Source organism: Musca vetustissima, unplaced genomic scaffold (assembly GCF_032173495.1).
Source record: "Musca vetustissima isolate MV318-11 ecotype Yass unplaced genomic scaffold, APGP_CSIRO_Mvet_v1 utg10440, whole genome shotgun sequence".
Lineage (NCBI taxonomy): Eukaryota > Metazoa > Arthropoda > Insecta > Diptera > Muscidae > Musca > Musca vetustissima.
This window is the reverse complement of record NW_026888210.1, coordinates 68,319-79,316: the sequence shown is the minus strand read 5'-3', so window position 1 is coordinate 79,316 and position 10,998 is coordinate 68,319. Positions and strand designations below refer to the sequence as shown.

Sequence of the window (10,998 nt, the reverse complement as noted above, 5' to 3'; positions counted from 1 at the left end):
TTTATCATACACTATCTAAAATCTTATGAGAGACACTTCTTAAGAATATTTGGAAAAGTCTTGTGATAATTAGTTTACGGGTCAAGGAAATAAGACGGAAAGCATACACAAGGAATTAAGTTGGAGGGACGAAATGTTCTACATAATATTCCACATTCGATTTTTCATTCACAAAACTCTCAAAAATAATCAGCAGTATCTACAAACAAAGATTTAAAGCGATTTCTTCAGTCAGCAGTAACAAATTTCTCAGCGCACAACTAAACAATTTTTGTGTGTTTGTCATCTTGATACATTGTCCCCCTTTCTTTGATCAATCAATTTTCTTCCCAAGGCATCTTCAATTCATTACAGTGGAAAATGGAATTCCCCTTTTGCAAAACTAATATTCCCAAACTGCTCGTGGGAACCCCCCTACGCTAAGTGATGTTCTTCATTCAAAGCATTTAAAATTGTGTGGCTACAAAACGATAAACTAAAAAAGAGAATTTATTTTCCTTGCTACAAACTAAACTCAACAAAATGAGATTATGTTCAAAGGAAATAAGCTGTGGTTGCAGTCAACCACAATTCAACGTTTGGAAGAAAGTAAAGCTCAAAAAAGTCCCCTTTTTGTGGGACTAAACCATTCTTAAATATAAATTGCAAGAATTTATTCAAAATTAATTTAGTATTTCGCAAACATTTGGTGGCAGTAGAATATCGACTTCGACGAGGATACAATGAATTTTAAAACAGCTTTCGTATTGTGGGCCTTTGCCATTGTCAACATTGAAGCACTGGTATTGTATTTGAAATGTAAATAAATTAAATCAACATTAACTTCCACTTTCTTGTTTTTTTTTCAGAATACAACAACAAATTTTATGAAAAATTATTCAAATTATAATGTCTCAGTTTTACGTACCGATAATTATCTGGATTTAAATCGTCGACAATATGCCGATCACATTTTGGAATGTGAAAAAACGGTGGATGTGTTTCGGAAACATTTTACAGAGCGCCTGAATTCTATACAACTGGTGTTGGATATGTTGGTGACGGATATTATCAAAACCAACGAACACTTAAATCCGCTTGAGGTTTTGAGTGATATCAGTAAAGATTGTGTGGCAAAATATCGTTCAAAAATACCAACAGTTGCGGTAACAAAAACCTCAATGCAGGCGTGTATAACGGCAGCTCAAAATCAATTGAATAACATCGTGAACGCAGCGGTGACAACAAAAGTAAATCTCTATAATTACTATCAAAATAATATGGAACGAGATTTGAAGGCATGCACCACAAAACATCCGGCACAGGATAATCATTTTACAGAGTGTATTGCAAAAGTGGTGAGTATTACCAAACTAAAAAAAAAATAATTGAAAAAAATAGTTCCAAAATCCTCGCCTAAGGCTCTGATAGTGGTTGAAAAAATAATTTTAAACCAGTGAGCGGAGCAGTATAGTCGTACGGGGCCGACTATATGATACCCTACACAATTTCCACGAAAATCTATCTTTCTGTGGTTCTATATTCTAAACACGCAAAATATTTCGATATTTGCACCCTTTTGACCACTAGAGGTCATCAAGTATTACTGATATTTAGTACAGCCCTTCTAATTACTTGTCCAGATTCCCTTCACCGTGGGTTTTGTTGTGATGTTCGGCTTTCAATTGTGGCCCATAGAATAAAATAATTTGAAAAAATTCACGCCTAAAGCTCTGATAGTCGTTGAAAAAATCCACGCCCAAGTCTCTGATAGTCGTTGAAAAAATCCACGCCTAAAGCTCTGATAGTCGTTGAAAAAATCCACGCCCAAGTCTCTGATAGTCGTTGAAAAAATCCACGCCTAAAGCTCTGATAGTCGTTGAAAAAATCCACGCCTAAGGCATTATAGTCGTTGAAAAAATAATTTGAAAAAATCCACGCCTAAGGTTCTGATAGTTGTTGAAAAAATAATTTGAAAAAATCCACGCCTAAGGTTCTGATAGTCGTAGAAAAAATAATTTGAAAAAATTCACGCCTAAAATACTGATAGTCGTTGAAAATTTATTTAAAAAATCCACGCCTCTGATAGCTATTGAAAAATAATTTTAATAAATCCACGCGTAAGGCTCTGATAGCCATTGAAAAAATAATTTAAAATTCTTTAAAATCTTTAAAAAAAATATTTTTTAATTTTTTTATATTTTCAGATTTCTGCAGCTACGGCTCATACGCGAACCATGATTAAACAATTCCACAATCAAATGGACGCTGCCCATTGTTCATCGAATGCTCAAATTAAAACCGCATTAGATTGTAGCTTTAGTGTTCAAAATCGTACGATAACCATGAATGCTGAAGCAAATCTAATGATAGACAGATGTATACATGGACTGGACGATTGTGAACGTTGTAGCGAAGGACGATTCTGTGAAAATGTTTACTATCTACCACAATATCAAGTGGACTTCAGTAATTCAACAATGTTAAATCCATTCTATGGTCGTAATACGACAACAAATTGTTTGCTAATTGAAGTTTATTAGGGTGGGTCTATTTTGATGATTCTATTTGATTTTAGATTTTTAAGTGAGGTTGTGTAGTTTTTAAAGAAATCGTAATTATAAATGTAAATTGATTTTGAACAGTAATTTTCATTTTTTTATATTTTTAATTTATTAATTTAAGAAAATATAATTTTAAAAAAAAAATTTTTCTCTTATTTTCATATCAGTGTTACGAAGGGGGTCCAATAATAAACAGAGGTTTTATATGAATAACAATACTTTTATAATCACATTTAATTCTCGAATAATACACTGCTGTTAGTTATATTTAGAGATTACTTACTGTTTTATTAGCCCATTATAAACAATGTTATTATTTTAGTATATTTATAGTATAAATCTTGAAAAAAAACAAGATAGAAGGTAGGTGGATTTTCATGGAATGGAATGTAAAACGTGATTCCATTGAAAAGGGTTGGATTCGGAAAGGCAAACAAAACTGAACAAAGAAAAAAAAGACCTCGATACGATAAGACAATGAAAGAATCAGTGACCAATATATTGATGGGTGACAAATCATATTGCAACTGATAACAATGATGTCAGTTCATTCAACATACATGAAGGTTTTAAAGGGAAAAACTTCTCATTTTTTTCTCAAGTTTTTATTTAATAAAATCAAGTCCCAATAATTGAGTATTTTTTAGGCAGAATTATATTGATGTATTCTGTAGGGTATTCCATAGTCGGCTCTGACCGACATATATAAGTCAAAAGACGGCCTTACGAAATGCAGATTAGTATAAGGGAAGTAGGTTTGCGATAAGGCAGGGTTTTTGTAATCTTACATTTAAATTTACTCAAAATTAGTATAGCAACTGAAGAATTCTGGAATCTATTAAAAAAACTATAAGAACAGATTTGTACAATTTGATCCTGAAAGGTAAAATTTAGTAAAATACATTAACTATGATATATGAAAAAATTGTCTTAGGAAACAAGAGTTTCTCCAATTGGTATTCAAAGAAAAATGCCAGATTTTGATACACATAAATGATAAAGCGGAAGGCATGGCATTAAAAACTACAAACATTATCGGTCAAATGGCTTTCGCCAACATGACTATATCCTTTTCATCAAATTTCGAGGCCTGGGCTTTAGTTCGACGTTGGGCTGTTGGCGTAGACTATATGCTTCCCGGGGGCCATAAATGAAGATACCACCAAGTTTTACATAAAATTGCCGAAAAATCAAATAATCTGCGAAGGTTTGTGGCTCTTGTAGATAGTTACTAACGTTTTTTAGTGACCTCCTTATTAAAAAGTATGACATATTCAAGAAATAGCTAGAAGAAATGGTTTATTGAGGACCATATATCGCTCCATTTTGGAAAACGCCTAGGCGTCGATTGGTAAAGGACTGACTATTATGTACCTTTTCAATTTTTGAAGGACTTGCTTTAAAATCAGGGTCCCAAAAGAGGTTTTCGACTGTATCTCCGAATGATACACATTTTGTACTCCTCGGTCCCGTAAAACCGGGTATCCATATAGCACGTATGGTTCCAAAAAACTATGTACGTCCTCCAAGAAATATGATCGGCCATATTTTGGGTCCTTGGTGCATAATTTACTCAAAATCGGACAAAAATAAATATGGGAGCTATATGTAAAGATATTTCAACAAAACTTGTCACATGATATACTATCTTCAGTACGTTGTGCAAAATATTGTGGCAATCGGCCTAACTTTGGGTTTTTGGTGCACCATTTACTTGAAATCGGATACAAATATATATGGAAGCTATATATAAATCTAAACAGATTGTAACAAAAATTGACACACGTTAGGTTATACTAACTTCAGTATGTTGTACAAAATGTAGTGGAGATCGGCTTAACTTTCTGTCTTTGGTGCACCCTTTACTCAATATCGGACGAAACTATATGTATATGTAAATCTGAACCGATTTTTTTTTCAATTTCAATAGGGTTCGTCCTTGGGCCAAATAAATGAGCTGTGCCAAATTTAATTCAATTTGGGTCATAAATGCGACATGTTCTTTTTTACAATTTAACATCGACTCATAAAGTGATTCTATGCATATTCTCAAAAGGAACCATGTGCCAAATCTATAAACATCGTTAAGTTCAATATGGTGGTGAGCAGTCAATATTCGTTAAATTGGTCGGAACCTTTCTTTGGGGACTTTGCGATTGCATTATGTGATAGTTGGTTGTTCATGCTCTGTAAAAATAATGTTTCAAATTACAATTACTCATTAAACGGAACAGCTGCATGAGAATCCGATATGCCAATTTATATACACTTCGATTAGAAAATAACTAATACCGAAAATGGAGCGAGACCTTTATGTGGCGGGTATATCAAAATTTGGAAGTATATAGACACTTTTATGCACCAGAAGGAGTGAAGCAATGAGTCCCATCTTCGGTCTTGATCAGGGCTTGGTAAAGTTAATAGTTTGTGCAAGGTTTGGTTCAAATCGAACATTCCATTCGTCTTAAATTGGATTTATAAATATTGGTGGAGAGCCCCATCTTCCTACATGAAGTTGTTCAATTGTTGGAATCGGATACTCCCTTCGAGAGTTATCGTGCGCACCACTCGGTCAGACAGACGGAAGGACATTTGTAAATCAACTCCAAATTGTCTGAAACGGATTTGATTAAAAGAAACATGGGGCCTAAAATCAATATTTCAAAGAGGCACATTTTCACCGTATCAATGTATATATACCCTCAAAGTATATATACCCCTATACCCTATAAGGCTGAGGGTATAATTATTAAGAAGTTCGATAATCGGTCCACATTTATGGCAAATAAATGTACTCCTAATTCTCGATATTTATAGGATTTTGGACATGTTTTTTTCGATCGAAGTGGTTGTAATTTGAAATGTTGGTGTGGATTTTTTAAAGATCGTCTTACAAGTCTAATCTTAGGCCTGGTTTTTTTTTAACATGAGAAATGGTTTTTGGATGTGGAGTTTTTTTTATATATCCATTCTATAAATTATATTTAGGTATAATTTTAGAAATGGATTTTTTAAAATATTTTTTAAGTCTACTTTTAGGCGTGGATTAAAAAAAATATTTGTAGGTATAATTTTAGGCGCGGATTTTTAAATATAGGGTATTATATATTCTATTTTGACGTACCTATTCCCTATTGGTGTTAAAAGAAAATATGATTTAAATTTTCTGCATATTTAAGTGTATTTATTTATTTTTATATTTTCAAAATAAATAAGAAAAAGTGGAAATTTTTTCTTACTGGGCACCAGACCAAATTTCCAAAGTTAAACATTTTTCAGTATTGTTACGACCATGGAACGGGTTGACCATTGTAAGATTTTTATAATCAACCAAATACGATGGTAGTTGAAGAACATTTTCACAATAATATCCCTCCTTGCCGTTACAATTAGAATCAGTTTCTTGTTTCTCAGCTTCATGAAGACACTGTTCGATGAGGGTGGTGGCACGTTGAATATTTGTCAGGGTACTGTTTTGTATTGAAAAAGCCCACTCATGTGCCTGCTTAGCATAGACATTCGAATTGCCCTTGGCTGTTTCCAATTGTAGGGAAAATGTCTTTTGATTACTTGCGGTGTAGGCATTTGAAGCGGCGACCTGAAAGAAGAGTAACTTATTTTTCTAGTTTTTAAAGAAAAATAAGATGTTGTAATTATAACTCACCACATCAGCCAAACACTGGGTATAATTCACGGGATAGGATAAATTAAATCGGCTACGACAATTCGTAACACCCTTTTCAAAAGTTCCAACGTAATAGTTACTCAATGTACGATTGGTTCCTATTAAAACATTGGTTAATGCCTGGGCTCTACCCCAGATCATACAACGGTCCAGTTCGCTTTGGGCAGCCATTTCAGAGGATATCAAATGTTGATATTTCAGAACACATTGTCGACTGAAATCACTCAGTAATTTCAAAGGTAATAAATTTTCGTTGACACGTGCGATTTCATTTACGAGAGACTTTTGCTGAATTGCAATGGAATTAATGCGATCCAAATAGCCATCGCGGAATGTTGTAATTTGTAAATCATAATTCCAAAGATGGAAATTATTTTGTCGCCTTACAGCTTCAATATATTCATCGTTACGTATCAAAGAACTATTGTGGGTGTTATAGTAATTTTGAAGACCAGTCTGAAAATGAGATTTCAAAAATTTATTGTCTCTAAGGAAGTTTAGGAGAATCTACTTACATTTTGCTGGGCCTTCGCAAAAACCAGCAAGACCAAAAAGGAGACGAGTTTCAACAAGAACATTTTGCTTTTTTAATATTAAACTGTCGTTTTAATGTCCTTGTGAAAACTGTGAAATTATTTAAAATTGTTTTTGTTTTTATACCTAAAATCTAAAAATTATTCAGAAGTTTTATTCTCTGTTATTATATTTGTTTAATATCTCGGTATGTTACATTTTGATTCATATAAAAAAATACTGAGAAAATGGTAATTACTAGTAGAACGATCACTTATTTCTTTATTATGTTTACCTTTTAACTGTAAATAATTATATAGGTTAGTTATGGACACAAAAGCTGAAAGATAATATTTTTGTCTTATGGAGATGTTTTTTTTTTCTGATTTGAGAAAGTAACACTAGTACGAGATTATTATCGGTGAGGTTCATTTGTTACTTACATTTGTTTTGAAAATCCACGCCTAAGTCTCTGATGGTCGTTAAAAAAATATATTTAAACCAGTAAGGAAAGCAGTAACATCGGACGGGGCCGACTATATGATAACCTTCACCACTAGGGGTATATTAAACAGGACTATTAACATGAAATTGGATGAACTAAATATATGATATTTTTCTAAATTTGAATCGACTTAAACATGTCAATCGATTGTTATAATGGGACAAAATTATGTAAATCGACTTCAAACAAATATCAATAGGACATCCGTGAGCTATGTCTGTACTTCTAGAAAAGCAACTGCGTTATTCTATGCTCAATTTTGTATGTTGTGTATAATTTCGAGTCAATCTGACAAACATGAGGAGTTTAATGCACCATTTACTTAAAATCAGACAAAAATGTATATGGAAGCTATATCCAAATATGAAACTTATCACAGGTTAGGTTATACTAATTTCAGTACGTTTTGTTCCTATCAGCCATATATTGGTGCCTTGGTACGTGAATTACTTAAAATCAATCGATAATATATAAGGGAGCTATATCTAAATCTCAACCGATATTCACGAAACTTGGCACACATCATTCCAGATTCAATTAAGAACGCTTTGCCAAATTTCGTGCAAATCTAAAGATTTATAGGGATTTTGGTGCACCTGTTACATTAAATCGTACGAAAATATATATGGGACCTATATCTAAATCTGAACCGATTTTCACGAAACTTGGCAGACATCACTCCAGGTTCAATTCAGTACCTTATGCCAAATGTCGTGGAAATTGAAATATATATAGGAACTTTGGTGTACCATTTACATAAGATCGGACGAAAATATATGGCAGCTATATCTAAATCTGAGCCGATTTTCATAAAACCTTCGTGCAAATTGAATGATATATGACATCACTCCAGGTTCAATTCAGTACCTTATGCCAAATGTCGTGGAAATTGAAATATATATAGGAACTTTGGTGCACCATTTACATAATATCGGACGAAACTATATATGCGAGCTATATTTAAATCTGGGCCGTTTTCACGAATCTTGGCAGACATCACTCCAGGTTCAATTCAGTATTTTATGTCAAATTTCGTGCAAATCGAAAGATATATAAGGACTTTGGTGCACCATTTACATAAAATCAGACGAAACTATATATGGGAGCTATATCTAAATCTGAACCCATTTTTAGCAAACTTAGCGCACACCATTCCAGACATAATTAAGTACGCTATGCCAAATTTCGTGCAAATCGAATGCTTTTCAGGGACGTAGGTGCGTCATTTACCTAAAATCGGGCGAAGCTATATATGGGAGATATTTCTAAATCTGAACCGATTTTCACGAAACTTAGTACACGCCATTCTAGACTTAATTCAGTAGGATATACCAAAATTCGTGCAAATCGAAAGATATATAGCGTCTTTGGTGCACCATTTACCTAAAATCGGGCGAAACTCTATATGTGAGGTATATATAAATCTGAACCCATTTTTACGAAACTTAGCGCACACCATTCCAGACTTAATTAAGTACGCTAGCCAAATTTCGTGCAAATCGAATGATTTTTAGGCTTAATTCAGTAGGATATACCAAAATTCGTGCAATTCGAAAAATATATAGGGAGTTTGGTGCACCAATTATCTTAAATCGGACGAAAATATATATGGAAGCTAAATCTAAATCTGAACCGATTTTTCCCAAATTCAATAGGAGTTTTCAGTGGGCCAAATGAATGAGATGTGCCAAATTCATTTGATTCGGCTTATAAATGCGACCTGTACTTTGTTTACAATTTAACATCAACAGACGGAAATGTATAATTCGACGCAGAAAGTGATTCTATGCATATTCTCAAAAGGAACCATGGGTCTATATCGATTCTTTTTGCCCGTTACAAACATATGCACAAAGCCATAATAAATATATATAAAAATCTGTTATTCAGTAGTGTTGGCGGTTTATTTGGGATACCATTTGTATTTTGTTCTTGCAAAATAGTCAGGCTGAATCCCAGTTTGTTGTTTTTATAAAAAAAAACTATTTATTAGTGGGGAATGTATGGCATTGTTTGCCGAGGGGTAAGGCAGGGAAGACTATAGTTTCGGATCACGCCACTGATCCTCATCAGTTCCCTTAGTTTTTTGTTTGGATATTCTCCCCAGAAGCTATTGCTTCTATACAAAAAACCTTTCATACCCAAATGTCTCTTGTAACAAAGCGAAGTACTTAGCAGACTAACGACATAAACTGCATGAGAATTTCGCTGGAGCCTCACTTCGAGGTTAACAAGGCATTTACAAACAATACCACACCTTTCCCACTGTCGCGATGTTTTTTGTATAGAAGCAATAGCTTCTGGGGAGAATATCCCAACAAAAAACTAAGGGAACTGATGAGGATCAGTGGCGTGATCCGAAACTATAGTCTTCCCTGCCTTACCCCTCGGCAAATAATAAATAGTTGTTTTTTTTTTATAAAAACAACAAACTGGGATTCAGCCTGACTATTTTGCAAGAACAAATCTGTTATTTTTAGAATTTTCAGAAAAGTTTATTTGAAAAAAAAAAACATTAAGGTGCATTCAAAATCTCCAAAGTTAAGCAATTTTCTGTATCGTTACGGCCACGGAATGGATTGGGCATTGTAAGATTCTTGTAATCAATCATATACGATGGTATGCCAAGAACATTTTCACAATAATATCCTGTGGTAGCACAATTGGCATTTGTCTTCTCTAACTCATGAAGGCAGCGATCTATGAGTGTGGTGGCACGTTTAACATTTGAAATTGTCGAATTTTGCACAGAGAAACTGCATTCATGGGCCTGCTTTACATAGACATTCGACGAGCCCTTGGCTGTTTCCAATTGCGTAGAGAATGACTTTTGATTGCTCACGGTATAAGCATTCGAAACAGAGACCTAATAGAAAATAAAATTGAATATTAAAATTTTATTTAATTTTTAAAAGAAAAAATTTCCTACCACATCCGCCAAACACTGGGTATAATTTACGGGATACGATTCATTAAATTTGCTGCGACAATTTGTAACACCCCGTTCAAAGGTTCCCGTGTAATAGTTGCTCAAAGTGCGATTGGTTGATACCATATAAGTAATCAGATTATTCACTTGACTTCTACCCGATATCATACAACGTTCCATTTCACTTTCGGCAGCAATTTCCGAGGGTATCAGCGACTGATATTTCTGAACACATTTTCGACTAAAATCACTCAACACTGTTAGGGGTATCAGATTTTCATTCACTCGTGAAATTTCATAGACCAGGGATTTCTGCTGAATTGTAATCGAATTAATGCGATCCAAATAGCCCAGACGGAATGATTCAATTTGCAGATTATAATACCAAATATGGAAATCATTTTGACGTCTCACAGCTTCGATATATTCATCGTTACGTATGAGAGAACTATTTTGGCTATTATAGTAGTTGATTAGACCAGTCTGAAAATTCATTTTCTAGAGAATTATTATTTTCTAGAGAATTATTTTAAAATTCACTTACATTCTGTTGTGCCTTTGCAATCACCAGTAATGCCAAAAAGGCAAAAATCTTTATAAAGACCATTTTATCGTTTTTTTGGTTTTTATTGTTTTCAATTTTTCGTCTGAATGCTAACAAACCAACTGTTCATATATTGTAAAATTGCACTGGTTTATATATCTGAAAATTACATTTCATCTTCAAGTGTTTTTTGTTTTTATCTGCTATGTTTTACTTTTTTGTATTTAATATCAGATTTTTTTTCAACCGAAATAAACCTTTTTACTTGGAAAATGTGTT

The 10,998-nt window shown here is 33.5% G+C and overlaps 2 protein-coding genes across 2 annotated transcripts; one reads left to right on the top strand and one right to left on the bottom strand.

Moving 5' to 3' along the window:
• The first annotated feature begins 722 nt into the window (after nucleotides 1-722).
• Nucleotides 723-2,522, top strand: LOC133336011 (uncharacterized). Its single transcript, XM_061544302.1, has 3 exons — nucleotides 723-798; nucleotides 898-1,337; nucleotides 2,187-2,522. The coding sequence occupies exons 1-3, from the start codon at nucleotides 723-725 to the stop codon at nucleotides 2,520-2,522; spliced, it is 852 nt and encodes a 283-aa protein (XP_061400286.1).
• Nucleotides 2,523-9,761: 7,239 nt separating this feature from the next.
• Nucleotides 9,762-10,782, bottom strand: LOC133336010 (uncharacterized). The gene is made up of 3 exons (XM_061544301.1): nucleotides 10,720-10,782; nucleotides 10,176-10,658; nucleotides 9,762-10,112 (listed from the first exon to the last, which is right to left on the bottom strand). The coding sequence occupies exons 1-3, from the start codon at nucleotides 10,780-10,782 to the stop codon at nucleotides 9,762-9,764; spliced, it is 897 nt and encodes a 298-aa protein (XP_061400285.1).
• Nucleotides 10,783-10,998: the final 216 nt, after the last annotated feature.

Bases quoted from the DNA above. Each gene is read 5' to 3' on its own strand.
- LOC133336011 (XM_061544302.1), top strand. From the start codon at position 723: ATGAATTTTAAAACAGCTTTCGTATTGTGGGCCTTTGCCATTGTCAAC. The intron at 799-897 runs GTAAATAAATTA...ATAATGTCTCAG, and splicing joins ACTGGTATTGTATTTGAAAT to TTTTACGTACCGATAATTAT. The intron at 1,338-2,186 runs GTGAGTATTACC...TTATATTTTCAG, and splicing joins CAGAGTGTATTGCAAAAGTG to ATTTCTGCAGCTACGGCTCA.
- LOC133336010 (XM_061544301.1), bottom strand. From the start codon at position 10,782: ATGGTCTTTATAAAGATTTTTGCCTTTTTGGCATTACTGGTGATTGCA. The intron at 10,659-10,719 runs GTAAGTGAATTT...ATGAATTTTCAG, and splicing joins TTGCAAAGGCACAACAGAAT to ACTGGTCTAATCAACTACTA. The intron at 10,113-10,175 runs GTAGGAAATTTT...ATTTTCTATTAG, and splicing joins CCCAGTGTTTGGCGGATGTG to GTCTCTGTTTCGAATGCTTA.